We start from the raw sequence: 26,384 nt of genomic DNA, 5'->3' as shown, positions 1-26,384 counted from the left end.
AAAGAGAAAAGAGAAAAGGAATAAATAAATAAATAAATAAATAAATAAATAAATAAATAAATAAATAAATAAATAAATAAATAAATAAATAAATAAATACGGGATTACGGGAGTCGGAGAAGAAAGAGGAAAGAAAGAGGCAGGGCAGCCACCCGCCTCCTGCTTCGGGCAAGGTAGGAACTCTCCTTCCTCGGAACCTTACTTGCTGGAGCCGCGTGGCTGCGGGACCAGGGGAGGGAGGGGGACGCTTTTAAGGGACGGACCGGCCTGTTCTCCTTCGCGTCGGCACCGACCCAGCCATGGAAGCCTCCTCCGTAGAGGGTGGCGAGCAGGACCGGAGCCCCGGGGCGGGGGGCAGCGGCGGCGGCGGCAGCGGTCCCGTGCTTTCGGAGCTGCAGCGAGAGAAGCGGCTGGTGTGCGTGGAGTTCCCCGGCGTGGTGCAGGACGTGGGCAAGACCCTGAGGACTCTGGGGGGAGAAGAGGGGGTCTCCCGGGTAAGGATTTTCTCCCACCCCCCGCTCCTTCTGCCATTAGCCTCTCCACCCGCAGGAGCCAGAAGAGGCACTCTGTACATGCTCGGAGAAATTACAGTTATACCAGTCTTTTCTTTAAAAAATTCAGCTGTGGCTTACACACACATACATATATTGCCTATGTTGAATAGAATAGAATAGAATAGAATAGAATAGAATAGAATAGAATAGAATAGAATAGAATAGAATAGAATAGAATAGAATAGAAAATATGGAATGGAATGGAATAGAATTAGGAATAGGAATAGAATAAGGGTAGGATGGAGTGGGGTAGGGTAGGGTAGGGTAGAGTAGGGTAGAGTAGAGTAAGGGTAGGGTAGGGTAGTAGAGTAGAATAGAATAAGGGGAGGGGAGGGGAGGGGAGGGGAGGAGAGGAATAGAATAAGGGTAGGGTAGGGTAGGGTAGGGTAGAATAGAAGAATAGAATAGAATAGAATAGAATAGAATAGAATAGAATAGAATAGAATAGAATAGAATAGAATAAAGAATTATTAGAATTAGAATTGAAATAGAATAGAACCTTTATTGTCACTTTAAATGTACACTAATCAGCATCCATTAAAATGAAATTTCGTTGCATTCAGCTCTCAAAAGATAACCATTATGCATATACCCACATACACAGACAAATATGACAGACAAGCATCAAAGTCTAGTTTGAATGTATGGGGGGGGAGGGAGGGAAGGAAGGAAGGAAGGAAGGAAGGAAGGAAGGAAGGAAGGAAGAAAGAACAGGAAGAGAGGAAAGGACAAGGAAGGAAGGAGGGAGGAAGGAATTTGTCTTTGGTGCCTACGCTCTCAGTGTACATAAAAAGACAAGATACACTCGTCAAGAATCACAAGGTACAACACTTAATGATAGTCATAGGGTACAATAAGCAATCAAATCATATTAGGAAACAGTCGATATAAATCGTAAGGATACAAGCAACAAAGTTACAGTCATACAGTCATAAGTGGGAGGAGATGGGTGATGGGAATAATGAGAAGATTAATAGTAGTGCAGACTTAGTGAATAGTTTGACAGTGTTGAGGGAATCATTTGTTGAGCAGAGTGATGGCGTTTGGAAAAAACTGTCCTTGTGTCTAGTTGTTCTGGTGTGCATTTTGGTTTATGTATTGTATGCATTATATATTATACAACTGTATATATTATACAATTGTATATATTATACAATTGTATATATTGTATTTATGTATGTATGTATATATGTCTGTGTACACATATACATACATACACACAAGAAAAAATAAATGAAAAAAAGGAAACAGGCCATCCACCCTTCTATCTATCAACTATAATGATTATACCATCATATTTTCCCCCCATCTCCTTTGGCTGTTTTATTCATCAATCCATTAAAAAAAAAAATTAGCAGCAAAAAACTCATTTAAGGTTTCTAAAACGTCCTTCTTATTTGGGTGGCATTAGGATTCCAAGGACTAAAATTTGGAGTTTGGGAGTAAAGTTCTAATTTCAGATAGAATAATTTGGTCTCTTTTCCTGTAGTCATTGGGAGTGGAACTTGACCTATTGGCTGTTGCATCCTTATTAGATTTATGCCGATCCCAGCAAAAGACTTGAACTGTATTTCCGTCCCAAAGATCCTTACTGCCACCCAGTGTGTGCCAATCGTTTCCCTACCTCTTCAATGCTGTTCAAAGTGAAAAAGAAAACAAGGAGGAAACGGACAGAGGAAGGAAGTCTGGAAGAAGAAATAAAGTTTGAAGTGGAGATACTTGGTGTCATTTCCACCGTTTATAAATTTCAAGGTAATTTATTCTAAAACGGTTGGAGTTTGTGTATAAGTAAGCCCTTACACCTGCTTGTTGCACAATGTATATTTTTATTTATTTTCTTCCTTCAAGTTGCTTGATTTCTTTTACAACCCGCAACCATGATAGTTTATGAATCAAAGAATAGTATCACACAGCAGTGTGGATTCAAAGAGGAAAATTACACAGTTGTGTCCAGATGAATAATTGTGTTCCCTCGCAATTTTTTAGTGTTATCCTTTTCAGTTTATTCTAGTTTACTCCACCCTTAAACTAAGGCAGCGAGCAAAAATAATGCATCATGAGTGACTTACTTATGTACAAAATCTGTTATTTTTGTTCTTGTCCATTCTGGCTAACTAATTTGATAACTTTCCAATTTGCCTATTTCTGTGTGCACTTTAATTTCACTCTAGGTATGTCTGATTTCCAATACTTGGCGATGCATTCAGAGCCAGACGGTAAACAAACATCAATGTATAACAAAGTCTTGATGCTCAAGCCAGAAAAAGAAGATTTTTTTATGAGCGAGTTGCCACTTTATATTCCTCCACCCATTTTCTCACGCCTGGACACTCCTATCGATTATTACTATCGGCCAGATACACATCACAGGTGATTTACTTGCGATATAACGGAGTAGATATTTATTGGAATGGTTTATCTCTGGAGATGTGGGCTAATGTCTCTACTTGTAGCAAGGATCTAGCTTTTAGTAAAGTGGATTATAATGGCTGTAAATAAGCGATAAGAGTCAGTAGAGTTGTGTTATCATTCTGGCAAGTAATAAGAATTTTTTCAATCATAGGAATAATCCCCTTTTGTGACTTTTTGACAAGCAAAGTCAATGAGGAAGGCCAGATTTAATTAACGGCCGTCTTAGGTTAGGATAGGATAGGATAGGATAGGATAGGATAGAATAGAATAGAATAGAATAGAATAGAATAGAATAGAATAGAATAGAATAGAATAGAATAGAATAGAATAGAATAGAATAGAATAGAATAGAATTCTTTATTGGTCAAGTGTGATTGGACACACAAGGAATTTATCTTTGGTGCTTATGCTCTCAGTGTACATAAAAGACAAGATTCATTCGTCAAGAATCATAAGGTACAACACTTAGTGATAGTCATAGGGTACAAATAAGCAATCAAATCATATTAGGAAACAGTCGATATAAATCATAAGGATACAAGCAACAAAGTTACAGTCATGCAGTCATAAGTGGGAGGAGATGGGTGATAGGAATGATGAGAAGATTAATAGTAGTGCAGACTTAGTGAATAGTTTGACTGTGTTGAGGGAATTATTGGTTTAGCAGAGTGATGGCGTTCGGGAAAAAACTGTCCTTGTGTCTAGTTGTTCTGGTGTGCAGTGCTCTATAGCGTCGTTTTGAGGGTAGGAGTTGAAACAGTTGATGTCCAGGGTGCGAGGGGTCTGTAGATATTTTCACAGCCCTCTTGTTGTAACCACACAGCTCTTTAAATGACTTCTACGCAGCTGCATGAATCCAAACTTGTGCATCATATTTGGAAGAGTTTTCCAATATATAATAACGCCAGAGCTGAATTCCATTTGCCGTTGCGTGTAGAACGGCAGAAGAACGTAATGAGAGCGGATCAAATGCAATCAATTGTAAAATCTCGTTCATATCAGCAACGCTACTTTTATCAAGCCACAATGGGGCTTTGCATTGTATTGACCCCCAAATGCCCCTGTCCTCAGTTCCTTTTCCATTCTTCAATGTAACATCTGGGTGGTTTCCCAGGCTAACATCTGTGATTTTTTCCCACTCCTGCAAAGGCTTATAAAAAAAACGTTGATGTTGTAGTTTTCCATTCGAAATGGTTTTGATTCCTCTTAGAGGCTGAATTAGGTAATCTAATTCTTCAGCTCTTGATGTGAGGGTTGCAGTTGTTCTTTTTAAAAACCTTTTATTGAAGTTTATAATCAAAAGTACAAAAAAACACAAAACTCAAAGCAAAAGAGGGTCAGGCTAGAATACAGGTAGTCCACAATTTACCAACATTTCCGTTGCTGAGTGAAACGTGTGTTAAGTCAGTTTTGGCCCATCTTACGACCTTCCTCGTCACAGCTGTTAAGTGAATTACTGCATTTCTTAAGTTAGTAACCCAGTTGTTAAGTGAATCTGGCTTCCCGTTGATTTTGCTTGCCAGAAGATAATCACGTGCTCACGGGGACACTGCAACCGTCATAAATATGAATCAGTTGCCGATCACATGACCGTGGGGATGCTACAAGGGTCATACGTGTGAGAAACGTTCCTCATCATCACCTTTTAAAGACCCTGTAATCTCTTTCTGGGTGGAGTCTTGGGCAACTGAATGGAGCTGAGTGTTTACTGGCCGGATGCCTTTCCTGTCACCAATGCGGAGTCTTGTTCAGCAGATATATTCTCATTGTGCCCAGAGAGAGAAATATCTGCCTCTAGCCTCCTGATTGCGAGACGAGAGTTCCACCTTTAGGCCACCGCACCACTCCTTGTGATAAACATTCCTAAGTCCCTTTTTTTTCGGTGGCATTGTAACTTCAAACGGTCACTAAATGAACTGTTTGTAAGTCAAGGACTGCCTGTCCATGACAAATCAAAGCTTTACGTTCAGCTCGCGTTGAGTTTCCTTTGTCGGTGTTGCATTGTTCTCCAGGGAAGGCTATCGCAACCCTCCCCTGTCGAGCGAGAATCTGATCGGCCTGAGCAGGGCGCGGCGTCCTCACAACGCTATCTTTGTCAACTTTGAGGATGAAGAGGTCCCCTCGAAGCCCTTGGAGGCGGCCGTGCAGACGTGGAAAAAAGTCTGCAGCAACATCGTGGATCACCAAGCGGAAGAAGAGCTGAAGAAAGTAAGTTTGCCTAAGCTCGAAACCTCCCTTAAAACAAATTTTTTTTTTAAATATCCAAGGCATACTTTGGATCGAAAATGCAACATGTTTGTTGCATTGTGTTATTTTTAAAATGCAAGTTCCTACTTCTGAGGGCGGAGCTTGGCATTCTGTGCCTTTCCTTGCCTCTTTGGGACACGTCAGATAAATTACATTGCCAAAAAAAAAACCCTGTCAGCGCTTCGACGCTGGCATAGAGAGCAAAGGAGAGAGAGAGATAAGCTCTGAACTTTTGCCTGCTAAATCCCTTTGAAGTCAGGTTGTCGTGATAAGTGCAATGAACGTTTGTGTTGCTGCAGAGAGTCTCCCCCTTCGGGGTCTTGTCGTGTGTTTATTTTGGTGACATTAGAAAGCAGAAAGGTGATTGTGGAAGCTGTTTCTTTGAAATTGATTGTGCATGGTGAAAAAATAAAATAAAAGATAAATCCAGCAGGATTTTCACTGTTTTGCTGTTTTAAGTCTGCACGAATTCTTTTTCAGCTTTTCGAACTTCGTCCCGTGTGGTCCCGCAATGCAGTGAAAGCCAACATCAGTGTCCACCCTGACAAACTGAAACTGTTACTACCCTATTTGGCTTATTACATGGTGAGTCCCTGTTTTATCAACGTTTTGGTACCTTCTTACAAAAGACGGTGAGTTCTAGTCCCACCTTAGGCATGCAAACCAGTTGGATGACTTTGGGATAATCACCAGGAGACGGTGAGTTCTAGTTCCACCTTAGGCATGTAAGCCAGATGGATGACTTTGGACCAATCACCAGGAGACAGTGAGTTCTAGTCCCGCCTTAGGTATGTAAGCCAGATGGATGACTTTGGGATAATCACCAGGAGACGGTGAGTTCTAGTCCCACCTTAGGCATGTAAGCCAGATGGATGACCTTGCAGTTACTTATAAAGTTACGAAGGCAGGATAAAAATTGTAATCATAAATAAAAATTTTTAAAACGTACTGTATCTACGAAAGAAACGTTCGGTGCATTTTATGATTCCGAAATGATGAACTGCAACAAAACTGCAAAAAAATTAAAATAAAAATCACGCGGTCGACTGAAAAGTAGGAGAGAACGCCTGTACTATAATCTCAGCCATTCTTCCCACCCCACCCCCGAGATGCTAACTTTTTAGCAGTCCGTTACTGATCCTTTTTTATTTTTCTCATATGATCCTTTTAGCTCACGGGACCCTGGAGAAGCCTGTGGGTTCGTTTCGGTTACGATCCTAGGAGGCACCCCGAAGCAAAGATCTACCAGGTTCTGGATTTCAGGATTCGCTGCGGCATGAAATATGGTAAAAATCTAAAACAGCAGCCGGAACGTTGCTCCAGATTTCAGTCCTATTGTCAGCCTCTCTGTTTTAGTTTTTGTTTTTTTGGGGGGGCGGATTTCGTGGCTCGCCAAATCATTCCGGGCTTCCCCGAGAACTGTACTACGCTTGTTGCTGTCCTCCCCATGGCTTGTATTACAATACGGTTGTCAGCATTCTGATGCTGCCATAAAAAGGAGGAGACAAGGCTTGACTTTTCACCTACTTATTTTCTCTGTAGATAATATCCCCTAGGAGATGGGATGGGAGGGGGAACATTCCTGTGGGCTGAGGTCAGAAGCTGGGGAGACTGACTTGGAAGATGGCCAATGAGAAGATGAGAATTGGGGAACAGAAAGGGAAGGGTTTGGGGGTCAGAGGGTTAGTATCGGCTACGACAAAGTTGGGGCCAGATCTGTCGTACTCAATAAATGGAATATTTCAGCAAAGATTAATTGTGCAATTTATTTGAGATGACATCGAAACCTGACAACGGTGTTTCTTCGCGGATCGTGTTTCCGTCTCTTTAGGGTACACCCCGAACGACATGCCAGTGAAAGCCAAACGCAGCACCTACAACTACAGCCTGCCGATCACTTTAAAAAAACCAGGTAGGTCGTTAAAAATTGGGACATTTCTTGGCGCACCTTAAGAAACGAGGAATGAACTTGCTTTCGTTTCTGCTGGAAATATTTTGAGACGCGCCACAGAGAAAACGCTTGTAAGCTAGGATGTACTTCAGGGACCTTGGAGGTCTTCTTGGAGCAGGAGACCCTATAGCCGTGATGACGAACCTATAGCATGTTTGCCAGAGGTGGCACACAGTAAGCCGTCACCCCAGCTCAGCTGTGTTTTTCAACTCCCCAAATTCCTCAGCCTGAGGATTAAATTTGATTGAATCACTAAGTCATCGTTCGGCAACCTCTTTTGCAAGGGTTTCCCCCCCACCCACCCCCCATGATGTTATCCTAAAGAAATTGAGATCATCCCCTCGTATCCCTTTCAGGAAATCACGGCCTCGGCATCCAAGACTTAAAACAGGGGCTCAGCACATCTGGAACATCAGGTGCAAAATCACCATTTATGAGCAAATACAAACTTAAGGTAAGTCCTTCTCCTCCTCCTCCTCCCCCTGGCCATACCGGGAAGTTCTTACCTTCAGACATCTTGTTAATTTTTGGGAGATCTAGATTTACCGAAGATTCCAAGATAAGGCTTACGACCGCAATTGAGCCCCATATTTTGGAGGGCGATTTTTTTTTTTAACCAAAGTACCTCAACTGGGAGAATAGAATAGAACAGAATAGAACACAACAGAACAGAACAGAACAGAACAGAATAGAACAGAACAGAAAAAAAAAAGAAAAGAAAAGAGAAAAGAAAAGAAAAGTGGAATAGAATAGAACAGAACAGAACAGAATTCTGTATTGGCCAAGTGGACACACAAGGAATTTGTCTATGGTGCCTACACTCGCAGTGTACATTAAAAGACAAGATACATTCATCAAGAATCATACATTAAGGTACAACACTTAATGATAGTCATAGGGAACAAATAAGCAATCAAATCATATTAGGAAACAGTCGATATAAATCTTAAGGATACCAGCAACAAAGTTACAGTCATACAGTCATAAGTGGGAGGAGATGGGTGATAGGAAGGATGAGAAGATTAATAGTAGTGCAGACTTAGTAAATAGTTTGACAGTGTTGAGGGAATTATTTGTTGAGCAGAGTGATGGCGTTCGGGGAAAAACTGTCCTTGTGTCTAGTTGTTCTGGTGTGCAGTGCTCTATAGAGTTGTTTTGAGGGTAGGAGTTGAAACAGTTTATGTCCAGGATGCGAGGGGTCTGTAAATATTTTTACAGCCCTCGTTTTGACTCGGGCAGTAGACAGGTCCTCCATGGAAGGCAGGTTGGTAGCAATTGGTAGTACAGAAGGCATCCAAAATTCAGATAGGATTTGGTCCAACCCTGCCTCTGATTCTTTGCCTTCTCCTTCTCCTAGGATTCCATATATACCTTTGAGGAAGGGTCTCTGCCCCCTTATCGACAGATGTTCTACCAGCTGTGTGATTTGAAAGTGGAAAGGTACAGCATTTGCATTGACCTGTTAATTTTAAGCTGTTAAAATCCATCTTGCGTTTTAGTCAAAATCTTGTTTCCTTTGTGCAGCTCTTCTGTGGTTGAAACCCAATCTGTGTATACGCTTGGACATCCTTTGCTTTGCAACTATAGAAAGTCAATTGATGCTTTGTCCAGATGTTTGAGGGCACCCAACCAAGCATCTCAAGTCACAAGTGTATCCTGACTCTAGAAAGACAATTGATGCTTTGCCAGATGTTTGAGGGCACCCAACCAAGCATCTCAAGTCACAAGTGTATCCTGACTCTAGAAAGTCAATTGATGCTTTGTCCAGATGTTTGAGGGCACCCAACCAAGCATCTCATCACAAGTGTATCCTGACTCTAGAAAGACAATTGATGCTTTGCCAGATGTTTGAGGGTACTCAACCAAGCATCTCAAGTCACAAGTGTACCCTAGCAACAGTTAGGTCATCTTGGTTAGCTATAGCTTTCCAAGAAACGGTGCTAATGACAGTCGTGGCTTGGTCCATCTAGGAGGCACGTTTCTCCTGAGCTTGGTTGTCAGAACAGGACTATTCCCTGGCTTCACAATTTGGTTGTCCGATTCTCTGCGCCGAGAAGAACCGCTCTGAAATTTGGCTTCTGTTCAGCTTGCAGAAGATCATCCATCGAAATGACAACATGGAGGCGGCTTGTACGGAGCGGGACGGCTGGTGTCTTCCAAAGACCAATGATGAGTTGAGGGACACCATGTCGCTGATGATAAGGCAGATAATCCGATCTCAAAGGCCAGGTGAGGGGGAAATGGGGCTGGTAAGTCCAGGTATGTTGGTCACCTGTATTATAACCGTCACGAGTCACGATTGCGATGGGCAGGCCCCATGATGGTCATAACTCGAGGTCTACCTGTAATAATGGCACCCATGCAGCTTTTCTCTTCTTCTTCTTTTAATAAAAAACACTTTTGCATTTCTTAGTGTTTTCCCCCATAATTCTGGAATCTTGTCTTTGCTGGCCACGAGATGCTCAAAAGTGCCAGATCCCATATTAATTCATGCTGAATTATCCGAATGGGGTTTTCTGAGCCTTTTGCTTCTCATTTGTAATTCCTTTTTCTCTGGTCTGTTTCAGCTCTGTTCAGAAACCCGTCCAGTGCCACAGAGGGCAAAGAGCAGCTGACTTTTGAATCTGGAGAAGAGGAAGAGGAGGAGGAAGAGGAAGAGGTTTTCAAGCCTTCGGACGGGAGTGAAAATGAAATGGAGACCGAAATTCTTGACTACGTCTAATGTGATGGGGCTGGTGGGCTGGACTGGTTCTTGGGGGGGGAGGAATTTGTTTTGCTCTTTTTGGGGGAGGGGGCAGGGGGGAAGGACAGAAGAAAGGAAGAAACCCATCAATCCAACCAATGAGTCAATGAACCCATCAACTCAACCAACGCGCCAACCCAATCAACTCACCAACACAACACGTTGCATTTCCTAAATAATCTCTCTTTCCTAAATATCTTTCCTAAAGAGCTCAGCGATAGTTGGGTTTTTTGTCGCTTCCTCGATGCAGCCGTCCTTCCATCATTGGATTCAAATGTAGATATGAGACTCTAATTTTGGGGGAATTTCTTTGGCATTTTAGCATTTTTTTGCAATCGAGGGCCAAAGCCCATCTACGTCCGTCAACTTCGTCTCCTGGAGTCTTCTTCTGGATCGGCCACACTCTTGAAATTCCAACCAAGGCCATATGGTTATCTCAGGCCTTCAACAACAGCAGGCAAAATTATAATTTCATTCCTACGAGGACTGAAGTTGTTCCTGTCCTTCTCAAATAAAATAGTCACTTGGAATTTCTTTTCTGACGCCTTGAGAAAAAGAAATCTGTGATTCAATCGTTTGGAGTTTTGTGGGACATCAAATGGGCAGTGTAAGAAATGTTCACTCCTTTGTATAGCGATAAAGAGATTTCTTTTTCAGCTCGAGTGCAAATAAAAGAGATTGGTGCCTTCAAAATAGTTTTAAGTGAGATTTGTTTATAGGACACTTAAAAGGAACTCGGAGAGACATTATTTTAAAATCCAATTTGGAAATAGCTGTTGTGACCTAGGCTTACTTTGTCATTACAAGACACAATTAGTCCCAAACAAACCTATTTTATTGTAACAGCTGAGAATAGAAAGAGTAGAGTAGAGTAGAGTAGAGTAGAGTAGAATAGAATAGAATAATAGAATAGAACAGAATAGAATAGAATAGAATAGAATAGAATAGAATAGAATAGAATAGAACAGAACAGAACAGAACAGAACAGAACAGAACAGAATAGAATAGAATAGAATTCTTTATCGGCCAAGTGAGATTGGACACACAAAGAATTTGTCTTTGGTGCATACGCTCTCGGTGTACATAAAAGAAAAGATACATTCCTCAAGAATCATAAAGTACAACACTTAATGATAGTCATAGGGTACAAATAAGCAATCGAATCATACTAGGAAACAATCAATATAAATCTTAAGGATACCAGCAACAAGGTTACAGTCATACTGTCATAAGTGGGAGGAGATGGGTGATGGGAACGATGAGAAGATTAATAGTAATGCAGACTTAAGGGAATTATTTGTTGAGCAGAGTGATGGCGTTCGGGGAAAAACTGTCCTTGTGTCTCATTGTTCTGGTGTGCAGTGCTCTATAGCTTCGTTTTGAGGGTAGGAGTTGAAACAGTTTACGTCCAGGATGCGAGAGGTCTGTAGATATTTTCCCAGCCCTCTTTTTGACTCCTGCAGTATACAGGACCTCCATGGAAGGCAGGTTGGTAGCCATGGTTTTTTCTGCAGTTCTAATGATCCTCTGAAGTCCGTGTCTGTCTTGTTGGGTTGCAGAGCCAAACCAGACAGTTATGGAGGTGCAGATGACAGACTCAATCATTCCTCTGTAGAACTGGATCAGCAGCTCCTTGGGCAGTTTGAGCTTCCTGAGTTGGCGCAGAAAGAACATTCTTCGTTGTGCTTTTTTGATGGCGTTTCTGATGTTAGGTGTCCATTATCCATTATCCTGGTTCTTCTAATCTTATCCTCGGTCTCCAAGTGAGAGTTTTGTTTGTTATTTGTCAGGGCTGGGGGCCGAACCGTGTGAAAGCACCAGCTGCACCTCAAAGGGGAAGATAAGTTTTTTTTCCCCACTTGCTGGATTTATCTTGGATATTTCCCTGCAAAACTTGGCAGGTGGCAAGGAAACCAGTCCAGCAGTTTTTCAGCTGGGGCTGCGATGCCCTTGGGTTGCCGTAGATATCGGGCTGAACCTGAGCTATAAAGCCATCCGTCTGGAACGTAGCGGCCCAATCGGACGTCGCCATGGATCGCTGGGCCGTTCTGGGCTTTGCTGTCCTCTTCTGCCTGGAGGCAGCAGGAGCCGCCAAGGTAACTTTCAGCTAACTAAGGGATGTAGAGGTAGTCCTTGACTTACAACAGTTCATTTCACCAACAGTTCACCAAAATTGGAAGTTTTTTAAGAAGAGATTGGACAACCATTTGTCTGAAGTGGTGTAGGGTTTCTTGCCTAAGCAGGGGGTTGGACTAGAAGACCTCCAAAGTCTCTTCCAACTCTGTTATTCTATTCTATTCTATTCTATTCTATTCTATTCTATTCTATTCTATTCTACTCTACTCTACTCTACTCTACTCTACACTACGTTGCTCTGCTCTCCTCTCTTAGTTCTATTCTATTCTATTCTATTCTATTCTATTCTATTCTACTCTACTCTACTCTACTCTACACTACATTGCTCTGCTCTCCTCTTTCCTAGTTCTATTCTATTCTATTCTATTCTATTCTATTCTATTCTATTCTATTCTATTCTATTCTATTCTACTCTACTCTACTCTACTCTACACTACGTTGCTCTGCTCTCCTCTCTCCTAGTTCTATTCTATTCTATTCTATTCTATTCTATTCTATTCTATTCTATTCTACTCTACTCTACTCTACACTACGTTGCTCTGCTCTCCTCTCTCCTAGTTCTATTCTATTCTATTCTATTCTATTCTATTCTATTCTATTCTACTCTACTCTACTTTGCTCTGCTCTGCTCTCCTCTATCCTAGTTCTATTCTATTCTATTCTACTCTACTCTACACTCTACCAACTCAGTTATTCTGTTCTGTTTAGTCTTTCTTGATGGAAGAATTAACACACGCTTCTTCCCTTTTGTGGCACGAGTGTAGCTGGGCATCGTATACACCGAAGGTGGGTTTGTGGAAGGCGTCAACAAAAAACTGGGCCTTTTTGGAGATTATATGGATACCTTCAAAGGAATCCCTTTTGGTGCCCCCACCAAGACCTTAGAAGACCCGCAGCCTCACCCCGGCTGGCCAGGTAAGATGGAAAAGACGCCTTAAATTGAATTAACTTCTGTTTTTAAACCGATAACAATTTTACTGTAGGAAATCACTTGGGGCGTCTTGAATAAAAAGACTGAAATTTCTTTCTTGACCCCTAAACGGTTTAGGTGTCTGTTCCATTTTGATGAATGTCTGGATGTTCTACAATCCTACATTTGGGTGGGTGATTTGGCATCCTTCATCCAGGTTGTGGGGGAGGAGGGAGCTTCCAGGGTTGGTAAATTTGAGGAACGGGGCAAAAGGAGAGACACACTTTTAAATCTCCTTTTGCATCCTTAAGGACTAGAAAGTTGTGGAAGGGGTGTGTGTGGATCTATTCCGAACGTGTGGATTTGAAAAATCAATTCTGCGTTTCCTTCTGTCCTCTAGAATTAGGATTAGGACTAGATCATTGCACGTCAACAATAGGGTCTAAATATAAGTGGGACTCCATAGTAGCAACTCCGAGAGGGATCTCGGAGCCCTAGCAGACAATCACTTAAATAGGAGCCAATGCAATCCCAGGCTGAATTAACAAGAGGGATAGAATCAAGATCAGGTGAAGTGTTAATACTGCTTTATAAAGCCTTGGTAAGACCAGACTTGGGATATTGGTCCCCATATTATAAAAAAAGATGTTGAGACTCGTCTAGAAAGAGTGCAGAGAAGAGCAACCAAGATGATTAGGGGACTGGAGGCTAAAACATACGAGGAACGGTTGCAGGAACTGGGTATGTCTAGTTTAATGAAAAGAAGGACTAGGGGAGACATGATAGCAGTCTTCCAATATCTCAGGGGCTGCCCCAAAGAAGAGGGAGTCAAGCTATTCTCCAAAGCACCCGAAGGCAGGACAAGAAGCAACGGGTGGAAACTCATCAAGGAGAGAAGCAACTTAGAACTAAGGAGAAATTCCCTGACAGTGAGAACAATTAACCAGTGGAACGACCTGCCTCCAGAAATATAACTCTGTTATTCTGTCTGCATTGGTATCCAGGAATTAAAAATACGAGTAGAGACCTCCACCACCCGATTTGATGGCTCTAAAAACTGTGTTGACGTGGGAGGTGGTTATAGATCAGACTTTTGAGATTGCCCACTTCGCCTTAAGTGATAACACAACCAATCCTGTGGCATTTTTTTGTCCTTCAGGCACGCTTCAGGCTAACAAATATCAAAAACGTTGCATGCAATCTACTCTCACCCAGAAAGAGGTGCGTGGCTCTGAAGATTGCCTGTATCTAAACATCTGGGTCCCTCAAGGGAAGAAACAGGGTAAGGTTACGCTCGAACGTAGAATTCGCCCATCGTTTTTATTTTTTTTTACTCCTTATTCGGTTGCTGCCTTTCCAGGAAACGAGTTAACCAAGGAAGTGTCTTGTTTTGGAAACCCAGACTATGCCTGGAGCTCAGTGGTGAAATCCAAATTTTTTTTCCTACTGGTTCTGTGGGCGTGGCTGGGTGGGCGTGGTGTGGCTTGGTGGGCGTGGCAAGGGAAGGATATTGCAAAATTCCCATTTCCTCCCCACTCCAGGGGAAGGATACTGTAAAATCCCCATTCCCTTCCCACTCTGGGGCCAGCCAGAGGTGGTATTTGCCGGTTCTCCGAACTACTCAAAATTTCCGCTGCCGGTTCTCCAGAACCTGTCAGAACCTGCTGGATTTTCACCCCTGCATCAGATGTGATACCCAATGAGATAAAGCTTACTTGACATGGCCTCCAGTCAACATTTGAAGATCCGTGGTTAGCTTTTTCAAGTAGCCAACTGCATTTCTTGGTCTGCTGAAGTTCAGCAGGTTGATCTCAGTGGTGGGTTCCAAAAAATTTTTACTACCGGTTCTGTGGGCGTGGCTTGGTGGGCGTAGCAGGGGAAGGATACTGTAAAATCTCCATTCCCACCCCACTCCGGGGGAAGGATACTGCAAAATCCCCATTTCCTCCGGATCAGCTGGGACTCGGGAGGCAGAGAATAGATGGGGGCGGGGCCAGTCAGAATTTTTACTACCGGTTCTCCGAACTACTCATAATTTCCACTACCGGTTCTCCAGAACTGGTCAGAACCTGCTTGATCTGATATATGGGGTTGGACTAGAAGATCTCCAAGGTCCCTTGAATCTATATTCTGATTGATTGATTGATCTGGACATTCTCATTCAAGGCAGAGTCGAAACTTGTTTCTTGTCCGCTTCATGTTTTTCTTTGCATTGCCATCTCTCCCTGTGCTTCAGTTTCCACCAACTTGCCGGTGATGGTCTGGATTTACGGCGGGGCCTTCATCTGGGGAGGTGGACAGGGGGCCAACTTCCTGAATAATTATTTGTACGACGGGGAGGAAATTGCCAGCCGCGGGAAGGTGATCGTGGTGACCTTCAATTACCGGCTTGGCCCGTTGGGTTTCCTAAGTACTGGAGACGCAGCTCTTCCAGGTAAGTTCAGCTCTTGGAGAATTTTGCTCTTCTCCGTCCGTCGTCAGACGAAGATCTTACGATTGCGCATCGTTGTTTTAGTTTTCAGTTACTTTTAATTCGTGACTTTTAGTAGCAAGGTTTCCATTTATTTGTCCATCGATCCATCTGGACTCCTGAACAAATGACATCGAAAAATTCCTGCAGTTTTTGGGGCGGCGGTGGTGGTGGTAGATTTTTAGGAAGAGCTGGCCTTTGCCCGCTCCTTAATTGAGAAAGGGACTGGCCCAAAGCCACCCAGTTTCCATGCCTAAGGTAGGACTAGAACTTCCAATCTCCTGGTTTCTAGCCTGGTGCCTTCACCACTACCTTTCTTGGATTAATAATAAAGCATGAATAATTTCATAAGAGAGAGAGAACAGTGGTTGCTTAATGCTTCATGTTTTCTTCTTCTTCCTCCTCTTCTTCTTCCTCTCCTCCTCTTCTTCTTCTCCTTCTCCTTCTCCTTCTTCTCTTCCTTCTCCTCCTCCTCCTCTTCCTCTCCTCTTCTTCATCTCCTCCTCCTTCTTCTCCCCCTCCTCCCCCTCTTCTTCTTCTCTTCTTCCTCTTCCTCCTCTTCCTCTCCACCTCCTCTTCTTCATCATGTTTTCCTCCTCCTCTTCTCCTTCTCCCCCTCTTCCTCCTCCTCTTCCTCTCCTCCTCCTCCTCTTCTTCTTCATCATGTTCTCCTCTCCTCCTCCTCCTCCTTCTCTTCTTCCTCTTCCTCTCTTCATCTTCTCCTCCTCTTCTTCTCCCCCTCCTCCCTCTTCTTCTCTTGTTCCTCTTCCTCCTCTTCTTCATCATGTTCTCCTCCTCCTCTTCTCCTTCTCCCCTTCCTCCCTCCCCCTCTCCCTCCTCCTCCTCCTCCTCATCTTCCTCTTCCTCCTCTTCCTCTCCTCCTCTTCTTCATCATGTTCTCCTCCTCTTCTTCTTCTCCTCCGCCTCCTCTTCTTCTTCTAGGTAATTATGGCCTCAAAGATCAACACATGGCTATCGCTTGGGTCAAGAGAAACATCAAAAATTTTGGAGGAGACCCTGACAACATCACAATTTTCGGGGAATCTGCTGGCGCTGTCAGCGTCTCCTTACAGGTGAGGATGTTGGAAGACTCTCGGCTGCCTAGTAGCGGGTGTTTCTAAGGACTTTTTGAAAATGTGGGGTGAATTCTTGGCGGCAGACCCAAGGCAAATAGGACCACCTTTTAAGACATCAAAAAGATGCTTGCTTCATTGTCACTGGCTTTCCCATGGCCTGCTAAACCTCCTCAAAGCAAACCACCATTTATGCATGATCCTAATTTTGCGTTGCCTCCTATGTCAACCCAGCTAGTAGACTCCTTTGGAACTAGGTTAATTCCAAAGTCCGTGTTTAATTCAATTCTGGGATTCGTGCGTTGTGGGAATGCGTCTTGCTTTGTCTGTTGGGAATCAAGTCATGATTCCTGAAAGGAATAGTTAGGTTTATGAGGGGTCCTTGATGTTATCTGAGCTTGGTTTTCTTGCAGATGTTTCATGACCCAATTAGATAACTTCATCAAAGTTAAAAGGGAGTGGGACTTTCTATCTATGTATAGAAACTCTGAGCTTGGTGTTTTTCTTGCTGACATTTCATGACCCAATTAGGTAACAACATCAGTGCTAGTGCAAGAAAAATCACCAAGCTCAGACAGCACCAAAGACCCCTCATTTCAACCCTGAGCTACAAATATTCTCCTAGTTAGGTTTATGTCTCCAGCCTTCTCAACCAGATTTGTTTGGAATTCGTTTCCTAGGAATTCCAGCTCTACTAAAATTGAAATCGTAGAGTTCCAAAGCTTTCTCTCTTTCCTGCACGTAGACCCTGTCACCATACAGCAAAGGTTTGATGAAACGGGCCATCAGCCAGAGTGGAGTCGGTCTATGCCCTTGGGCCATCCAGAAAGACCCCCTATACTGGGCTATCAAGGTAAAGCAGAACCTACACATTCTTGGGGATTCCCTCCTTCTATATTGCGTGATGCTGGTGGAAGTTCAGTGGGGTTTTCCTAAGATTCTGTCCATGTTCCCCTTGTAAAAGTGGATTGGGGAAGCTAGAAGGCGGGAGTGGAACAGCTGTTCCCCGTGGGATCTTCAAAGACTGGTCCTAGAGACCACCATTGGCCCATTAGAGATGAAGACTGAGATGTTCCTCAAGTCAAGAGTGGCTCCTGCCCCTTGAAATCTCTCTCCCCAAATGGAGTCATTCAGATGGTTATGGATTGTGGGGCCACCTAGCTCTGGAGATCTTCCATAGTTAGTCCTGGATAGGGTTGGACAGTCCCTTGATGGAGTCGGCGCACAATTTGAGGTCCTCCTAGATTCCCAGATCCTGATAGAATAGCAGATTGGAGGCGTGACTTGGAAGATCTTTGTCCTAGTACATCTTGCATTCGTTCCTGGACCAGGAGGCCCTACTCGGTGTAATCTGGACTGTTACAATACACCCGACACCTTGAGCTGCTCTTGAAATTCACCTAGAAGCCACCTCTGGTCCATAACACAGCAGCACAACTAGTTCGGAGTACACTCACCTGACACTGCTACTGCGTGACCTCCACTGGTTTTCAGTAGACATCTAAATGTGCTTCAAGGTCACCTATAAAGACCTTCATGCAAAGGTCCTGAAGGAATTGAGGAACATCCCCAGTTAACCTCTGACTGCCCTAAAAGAGATCGGACATGTTTTGAGCCCCATCAATTAAAGAGGGTCAGTTTATGGGACCCAGATGTTCTCTGTTTCAGCCCCTGCCCCAGGGGTGAAATTCAGCAGGTTCTGGAGAACTGGTAGCGGAAATTTTGAGTAGTTTGGAGAACTGGCAAATACCACCTCTGGCTGGCCCCAGAGTGGGGTGGGAATGGAGATTTTGCAGTATCTTTTCCCCCTGGAGTGAGGTGGGAATGGAGATTTTGCAATATCCTTCCCCTGGAATGAGGTGGGAATGGGGATTTTGCAATATCCTTCCCCTGGAGTGGGGAGGGAATGGGGATTTTGCAGTATCCTTCCCCTGGAGTGGGGAGGGAATGGGGATTTTGCAGTATCCTTCCCCTGGAGTGGGATGGGAATGGGGATTTTGCAGTATCCTTCCCCTGGAATGAGGTGGAAATGGAGATTTTGTAGTATCCTTCCCCCAGGAGTGGGGTGGGAATGGATATTTTTGCAGTATCCTTCCCCTGCCACGCCCACCAAGCCTCACCACACCCACCAAGCCACGCCCACAGAACCGGTAGTAAAAAATTTTGAATTCCACCACTGCCCTGCCCTATAGAATAGCTCCTCCCCATAGGATTCAGTTGGTCATAGTCCTGCCTGCTTTTAGCAGGACTCTGAAAACGGACTCTTCCCTTGCAGAGCTAATCCAATTGTAACTTTGAGTTTTATGCTTACTCCTCTGTTTAATAGGTTATTAAATTTGATTTTTCATCATTTCCCTGGACTTTTTTAATTCCATCTAGCTGGGGAGGGAAAAAAAAAAAGAAACAATCAGCTCCAGTTCCATTTCCTTTGCAAGATGTTTACAGGGCATCCTCAATTTATGACCCTAATTGAGTTCAACTTTTCTGTCGCTACGTGAGACGGTTAAGTGAGGTGTGCCCCCATTTTAGGACCTTTCCCGCCACTGTTGTTAAGGGAATCCCCTGCCGTTGTTAAGTTAGCCACACGGTCGTAAAGGGGATCGCGTGACATCCCCTCTCCCCCCCAGGGGACACTGCGAACCGTCATAAATGTGAGTCGTTTATCTGAATTGTTTATTGATCGATTTTTGAATGGGGATGCTAAGGTTCCCAAGTCTCCCCTTTTTTCCCCCTCCGGTGCCGTCGTAACTTTGGTCACTAAACGAACCGTTGTAAGTCGAGGACTGCCTGTGAACATCAGTCTCTCCGGCAGCCGAATAAATACAGATTCCGCCTTTCCAGATTGCGCATAAAGTGGGCTGTCGGACAGACAACACAACCGTCCTGGCCAACTGCCTCCGAGTTACCGATCCGAAGGCGCTGACCCTCGCTTACCATATGGAAGTCACCAACCTGCGCTGTAAGACGGAGTGGGGAAGAGTGTCGGGGTTGGGCGTGGGTGGGAAGAGTTTCGTAAGCCAACCCAAAGGAAGAGTTGAGCTTCCAATAAAGGAGAATATTTGTAGCTCAGGGTTGAAAGGAGGGCTCCACAGTGCTCCACGAGCTGGGAAATTCTGGGAGTTGAAGTCCACAAGTCTTAACGTTGGCCAAGTTGAAGAGCCCCGATCTACAGCCACAGATTTAGCAATAGGCCATAGCCCTTAGACTTATATACCGCTTCACGGTGCTTTCCAGCACTCTCTAAGCGGTTTACAGAGTCGGTCTCTCGCCCCCAACAATTTTGGTCCTCGTTTTACCCACCTCAGAAGGAGCAAAGGCTGAGTCAACCTTGAGCCTGGTGAGATTTGAACTTGGCAGAGTTAGCCTGCAAAACTGCATTCTAACCACTGCACACCAGGGAAGGGAAGGGAAGGGAAGGGAAGGGAAGGGAAGGGAGGGAGGGAGGGAATGTCAGGGCATTTATTAATCCCATGTTTGGCTCTGGGACTAATGACCCTGGTTTAATTAGAGGAGATGAATCGTGTCTCCTCCTTGTTTGCAATATTCTGAAAAAGAAACGCGAAGAAAGGTTTCTAATAAAACTCATTTATTTGTTATAAAGAAAATAAAACACCTCACTAACTAAGAAAAGTTAATTGCTACATTTTTGAAAGTAATTCTTGCCGGCTATCTCAGCCGGACCTTGCTGGAAAGAGAACAAAGGAAAGAGTGTGTGAAGCAAGTGAAGGAATGTGGGTGGATACGGAAATAACGCAGTGACAGGGAAGGAGGAAGGAAGGAAGGAAGGAAGGAAGGAAGGAAGGAAGGAAGGAAGGAAGGAAGGAAGGAAGGAAGGAAGGCAGGAAGGAAGATGTTTAGGAAAGGGAAAGGGAAGGGAGGGAGGGGGAACGAACGAAGGAAGATAATATGCTTAGGGAAGGGGAAGGGAAGAAGAAAGGGATGAAAGAAGAAAAGAAAGAAGAACAAAGTAAGAAAGTAACCGGATAGGAAAAGGGAAGAGAAATGAGGAAGGAAAGGAAGGAGTCAGCCAAGAGATTTTGCAGCTCAGTTCTTACTCCCAATGAGAGAGGGAGGGAGGGAGGAAAGGAGGAAGGAAGGAAGGAAGGAAGGAAGGAAGGAAGGAAGGAAGGAAGGAAGGAAGGAAGGAAGGAAGGAAGGAAGGAAGTCCACCTTGAGCCTGGCAAGATTTGAACTGCCACATTGCAGGCAGCCGGCAAACAGCAGAAGTAGTCTGCACTCTAACTCTGCACTCTTGCTCTCTTCTCAGCTCACTCTTTTTTTTTTTAAATTTGATTTATATGCCGCCCTTCTCCGGAGACTCAGGGTGGCTTACAATGCGTTAAGCAATAGCCTTCATCCTTTTGTATATTTATACAAAGTCAGCTTATTGCCCCCACAAACCGGGTCCTCATTTCACCTACCTTAGAAAGGATGGAAGGCTGACTCAACCCTGAGCCTTGGCGAGATTCGAACCCTGCAGTAATTGCAGGCAGCTGGTCTTAATAAGCTTAATAACAGGGTGCCTTAAACCCCTGTACTACCAAGGCTCTGTCTGCAGACCTTACTAATTCAGAAAAGCCTTGCCTGGACTGACTCTGCCCTTCGCCAGTTTCCTCCAAGGCCAACGGAGCCGCCTCTCCATCTCTGTCGGCTCTTGTTCCACCTCATCTTCCCCTTCAGAGCCACCGGCTTTCTCTCCGAACTGATGGGAATTTGCTGTCTGTCTTCTTCCCCTGCAGATCCCTTGGTCCATTATCTAGCTTTCAGCCCGGTGGTGGATGGAGACTTCATCCCTGATGACCCGAAGAACCTCTTTGCCAACGCGGCGGATGTGGACTACCTCATCGGATTCAACGATATGGACGGGCATTTCTTCGCCGGCATGGACCTGCCGGCCATCAACCGTCCCCTAGCGAAGATCACCCCGTAAGGAGGGGCAGGCCAATAGAGATGGTGGGGCACTGGGGGAGGGGAGATCGGCGGTTCGAATCTCACCAGGGTCAAGGTAGACTCAGCCTTCCGTCCTTCCGAGGTGGACCCAGATTGAGGACCAAAATGAGGAGCCAGATTGTTGGGGGGCGAGAGGCTGACTCTGTAAACCGCTTAGAGAGGGCTGTAAAAGCACCGTGAAGCGGTATATAAGTCTAAGGGCTGTTGCTATTGCCCTTTCCTTTCTTTTCTCCTTCTTTCCTTTCCTTTCCTTTCCGTCCCTTCCCTTCCCTTTCTCTTTCTTTCCTTTCCTTTCCTTCCCTTCCCTTTCCTTTTTTCTTTCCCTTTCCCTTCCCTTTCCTTTTTTCTTTCCCTTTCTTTCCCCTTCCCTTCCCCTTCCTTCTTTCCTTTCCTTTCTTTCCTTTCCTTTCTTTCTTTCCTTTCCTTTCTTTCTTTCCTTCCCTTCCTTTCCTTTTTTCCTTTCCTTTCCTTTCCCTTCCCTTTACTTTTTTCCTTTCCTTTCCCTTCCCTTTACTTTTTTCTTTTCTTTTTTCTTCCCCTTTCTTTCCCCTTCCCTTCCCTTCCCCTTCCTTCTTTCCTTTCCTTTCCTTTCTTTCCTTTTTTCCTTTCCTTCCCTTTCTTTCTTTCCTTTCCTTTCTTTCTTTCCTTCCCTTCCTTTTTTCCTTTCCTTTCCTTTCCCTTCCCTTTACTTTTTTCCTTTCCTTTCCTTTCCTTTCCCTTCCCTTTACTTTTTTCTTTTTTTTCTTCCCCTTTCTTTCCCCTTCCCTTCCCTTCCCCTTCCTTCTTTCCCTTCCTTTCCTTTCCCTCTTTTTTCTTTCCTTTCCTTTCCTTCCATTTCCTTTCCTCCTTCCCTTTCCTTTCCTTCCTTTCCTATCCTTTCCTTTCCCTCTTTTCTTTTTCCTTTCCTTTCCTTTCCTTTCCTTTCCTTTTTTCTTTCCCTTTCTTTCCCCTTCCCTTCCCCTTCCTTCTTTCCTTTCCTTTCCTTTCTTTCCTTTCCTTTCCTTTCTCTTTCTTTCCTTTCCTTTCTTTCTTTCCTTCCCTTCCTTTCCTTTTTTCCTTTCCTTTCCTTTCCCTTCCCTTTACTTTTTTCCTTTCCTTTCCCTTCCCTTTACTTTTTTCTTTTCTTTTTTCTTCCCCTTTCTTTCCCCTTCCCTTCCCCTTCCTTCTTTCCTTTCCTTTCCTTTCTTTCCTTTTTTCCTTTCCTTTCCTTTCCTTCCCTTTCTTTCTTTCCTTTCCTTTCTTTCTTTCCTTCCCTTCCTTTTTTCCTTTCCTTTCCTTTCCTTTCCCTTTACTTTTTTCCTTTCCTTTCCTTTCCTTTCCCTTCCCTTTACTTTTTTTTTTCTTCCCCTTTCTTTCCCCTTCCCTTCCCTTCCCCTTCCTTCTTTCCCTTCCTTTCCTTTCCCTCTTTTTTCTTTCCTTTCCTTTCCTTCCATTTCCTTTCCTCCTTCCCTTTCCTTTCCTTCCTTTCCTATCCTTTCCTTTCCCTCTTTTCTTTTTCCTTTCCTTTCCTTTCCTTTCCTTTCCTTTCCTTCCCTTCCCTTCCCTTCCCTTTCCTGGAAAGAGCAGTCACCCGGTGCGCACGAGTGCTCCAGAAACCGGAAAATAATCTCCCCTGTGGACGCGTGTGCACTGGGAGACTGCTCTTTCCATTTCTGGCACTCCCGCTCGCGTGAAGACCAGCTGTCCGGCGTTCCGGAACCTGGAAGAGCAACAGGGGATAGCTTGCATGCCCAGAGAGATGGCTCTGCGTGCCACTTCCAGCACGCGTGCCATAAGTTCCCCATCACGGGGATAGGATCTTGGGACGTATTCTCCAAAGCCCCTGAGGGCAGGACAAGAAGCAACGGATGGAAACTAACCAAGGAGAGAAGCAACCTAGAACGAAGGAGGAATTTCCTGACCGTCGGAACAATTGTTCCTAAAACGGGATAGATAAATGTGATGATGGATCCTTTCTTTTTTTTTTTTTCTTTTAGGCAAAACGTCTACCGATTAATTCAGGGACTGACGGTAGAGAAGGGCCCTGCAGGAGCCGACGCGGCCTACGCCGTGTACACACAGATGTGGAGCAACACGGAAGACCAAGAAGTCATGAAGAGAACAGTGGTGGATCTGGAGACGGATTATATCTTCCTGGTTCCTACCCAGCAAACTCTTCAGCTGCATCAAGAAAACGCCAAGTGAGTGACGAAGGATTCGGAGGGGTCCCTCGTTCGTGTGGAGCATGTCTTGCTGACGGCTGGGCCTCTCAAAGAATCACAGATCTAGAAGGGACCTTGGAGGTCTTCTAGTCCAACCCCCTGCTCAAGCAGACCACTCTATATCATCATCTTTTAACGACCCCATAATCCCTTGTGGGAGGGGTGGAGTCTGGGCAACTGAATGGAGCTAGCAGAGTGTTTTTTACTGGCCCACTGCCCTTCCTGTCACCAGTGCGGAGTTTTGTTCAGCAGATACATTCTCATCGTGCCCACAGAGAGAAATATCTGCCTCTACCTAGGTTCGAACTCACAGCCTCCTGATTGTGAGGCGAGAGTGTCACCTCTAGGCCACCGCACCACTCCCTTGAGACCCTATCATTCTGGAAAAATGGTTGTCCAATCTTTTCTTGAAAACCTCCGGCGATGGGAGCCGTTCCATCGCTGACAGGAAATCTTCGACTTACAACCGTTGGTTCAGTGACCGCTCAGTTACAATGGCGCTGAAAAAAGTGACTGAGGACCGTTTTTCACACTTACGACCGTTGCAGCATCCCCATGATCACATGATCAAAATCCAGATGCTTGGCAACTGACTCATATTTACGCCCGTCGCAGTGTCCCCCTTTTGCGACCTTCTGATAAGCAAAGTCATTGGGATAACCAGATTCACTTAATAAGCATGTGATTAGCTTAATGACTGTAGTGATTCACGTTAACAACTGGGGCAAGAACGGTCGTCAGAATGGAGCAAAACTCAACGAATGCCTCGCTTAACAACGGAAACGTTGGGCTCCATTGTGGGCGTAAGTCGAGGACTAGCTGTCATCGTTCTTATTTATCTTACCATCCAACTTTCTGCTTTGCTCATTCCAGAACTGCCAAGACCTACAGCTATCTCTTCTCCGAGGCCTCGCGAATGCCCGTCTACCCCAGTTGGGTAGGGGCGGATCACGCCGATGAGATTCAGTACGTCTTCGGCAAACCGTTTGCTACGCCTTTGGGTTACAAGGCCCGGCACAGGAAGCTCTCCGAAGCCATGATTGCTTATTGGACCAACTTCGCCAGAACTGGGTGAGAATTTGGGGTTCAGAGTAGAGCACACAGCCAAGGAGCTAGTTAGGGCTCTGGAAACCTTCGCTCCCCCGCCTTTTAAACCATTTTTAATGTTCCTCTTTTAAATGCTACATAATTTTTTAAGGCTTTATTGTAGTTCTTAAATATAATACGTGATGGATGATGATAGATAGATAGAGATAGATATACAGACAGACATAGACAGAAAAGATAAAAATATAGAAGATAAACATATAAAGAGAGAGAGAGACAGAGAAACAGAGAGAGAGAGAGAAGGAAGAAAAGGAAGATCAAGATATAGAGAAAGATAGACAGACAAGAAAGAAAGAAATAGAGATAAATAGACAGAGAAGATAAAGATAAAAGTATAGAGAAGTTATGGATAGATAGAAAGATAAGATAGAAAAAGATCAAAATAGATTGATAGATAATAGATGGATAAAGATAGATGATAGATAGATAGATAGATAGATAGATAGATAGATGATAGATAAGATAGAAAGATGGAAAAATGGAAAGATAGACAATAGATGGATAAAGTTAGATGAGAGAGAGAGAGAGATAGAAAGATGGAAAAATAGAAAGATAGATGAATAGATGATAGATAGAAAGATGGAAAAATAAAAAGATATATGAATAGATGGATAAAGATAGATGATAGAGAGAGAGAGAAAGATGGAAAAATAGATAGATTAATAGATGGATAAAGATAGATGATAGATGATAGAAAGAGAGAGAAAGATGGAAAAATAGATAGATGAATAGATGGATAAAGATAGATAGATAGGTGATAGATAGAGATGGAAAGATGGAAAGATGGAAAAATAGAAAGATGAATAGATGGGTAAAGTAAGATAGATGATAGATAGATAGATAGATAGATAGATAGATAGATAGATAGATAGATATAGAAAGATGGAAAAATAGATAGATGGATAGATGGATAAAGATAGATGATTGATAGATAGAAAAAAAAAGTAGGGAAGGCAGATGGATGGATGGATGGATACACAGACAGAATGGGTGCCCTAGAAAGTTCTCAGTGCCCCCCTTGGAAGGTTTTTCCAGGACCCTTTCGACAACAGGTACCCTAAAAAAAAGCTAAAAAGCCAAGAGTGTCGTATCCTCAACCTAGAAAACATCAGCTCGGAGGATCCTGAACCTGCCTTTGTCGGGAAGGAGGCTCTAGTTTCTTTTCCGTGTCGCGTACACAAACCAATAAGCTGGTGTGATATTTTTTTTTCGTCTGAGTGTGTATTCCTCTCCCCATCAGAGACCCGAACCAAGGAGTATCCAAAGTCCCCATCGCCTGGGTGCCTTACAACAACGAAAGCGCCTTCTACCTCGATATCAACCACAACATCAACTACGAGTCAGTGAAACAAGGCCTGCGCGCTCTTTACGTCAACTTCTGGAACGTGGCTTACCGCCAGCTCCCCAACGTCCGAATCGCAGCGAAGCAGGAATAAGAAAAAACAAACAGAGAACCCCGAACCGTGTGTCTCTGCTGCTCTTTGTATGTGAAACGAGAATCCAATAAACAGATCTCACTCTATGGAAATCTTCCCCGTTTGTTCCGCCTGCGAAAGTCCCAAATTCCAGCATCTCTGTTGCTTTGGGAAACACATACACACACACAGAGAAAGAGAGACACAGAGACACA

General features: G+C 44.0%; 2 protein-coding genes across 2 annotated transcripts; both read left to right on the top strand.

The window, feature by feature from the left end:
• The first annotated feature begins 216 nt into the window (after nt 1-216).
• On the top strand, nt 217-10,600 carry GTF3C5 (general transcription factor IIIC subunit 5). The gene is made up of 11 exons (XM_034404373.3): nt 217-494; nt 2,090-2,306; nt 2,726-2,924; nt 4,979-5,174; nt 5,694-5,798; nt 6,385-6,499; nt 7,045-7,125; nt 7,521-7,618; nt 8,522-8,604; nt 9,251-9,393; nt 9,732-10,600. Exons 1-11 carry the CDS (start codon nt 300-302, stop codon nt 9,884-9,886), a joined length of 1,587 nt encoding a protein of 528 aa, XP_034260264.2. The 5' UTR covers nt 217-299; the 3' UTR covers nt 9,887-10,600.
• A 1,229-nt stretch (nt 10,601-11,829) lies between these two features.
• On the top strand, nt 11,830-26,276 carry CEL (carboxyl ester lipase). The gene is made up of 11 exons (XM_034404379.3): nt 11,830-12,003; nt 12,808-12,958; nt 14,113-14,235; nt 15,190-15,387; nt 16,366-16,496; nt 17,242-17,349; nt 19,338-19,455; nt 21,236-21,422; nt 23,423-23,626; nt 24,521-24,718; nt 25,995-26,276. Exons 1-11 carry the CDS (start codon nt 11,938-11,940, stop codon nt 26,188-26,190), a joined length of 1,680 nt encoding a protein of 559 aa, XP_034260270.2. The 5' UTR covers nt 11,830-11,937; the 3' UTR covers nt 26,191-26,276.
• The last annotated feature ends 108 nt before the right edge of the window (nt 26,277-26,384 follow it).

Source organism: Pantherophis guttatus, chromosome 16 (genome assembly GCF_059756535.1).
Source record: "Pantherophis guttatus breed Tessera chromosome 16, ASM5975653v1, whole genome shotgun sequence".
In the NCBI taxonomy this organism is placed as follows: domain Eukaryota; kingdom Metazoa; phylum Chordata; class Lepidosauria; order Squamata; family Colubridae; genus Pantherophis; species Pantherophis guttatus.
The sequence above is the reverse complement of the archived record's forward strand: the minus strand, read 5'-3'. Positions and strand labels throughout refer to the sequence as shown.

Bases quoted from the DNA above. Each gene is read 5' to 3' on its own strand.
- GTF3C5 (XM_034404373.3), top strand. From the start codon at position 300: ATGGAAGCCTCCTCCGTAGAGGGTGGCGAGCAGGACCGGAGCCCCGGG. The intron at 2,307-2,725 runs GTAATTTATTCT...ATTTCACTCTAG, and splicing joins CACCGTTTATAAATTTCAAG to GTATGTCTGATTTCCAATAC. The intron at 7,126-7,520 runs GTAGGTCGTTAA...TATCCCTTTCAG, and splicing joins GATCACTTTAAAAAAACCAG to GAAATCACGGCCTCGGCATC.
- CEL (XM_034404379.3), top strand. From the start codon at position 11,938: ATGGATCGCTGGGCCGTTCTGGGCTTTGCTGTCCTCTTCTGCCTGGAG. The intron at 21,423-23,422 runs GTAAGGAGGGGC...TTTTTCTTTTAG, and splicing joins CCCCTAGCGAAGATCACCCC to GCAAAACGTCTACCGATTAA. The intron at 24,719-25,994 runs GTGAGAATTTGG...TCTCCCCATCAG, and splicing joins ACCAACTTCGCCAGAACTGG to AGACCCGAACCAAGGAGTAT.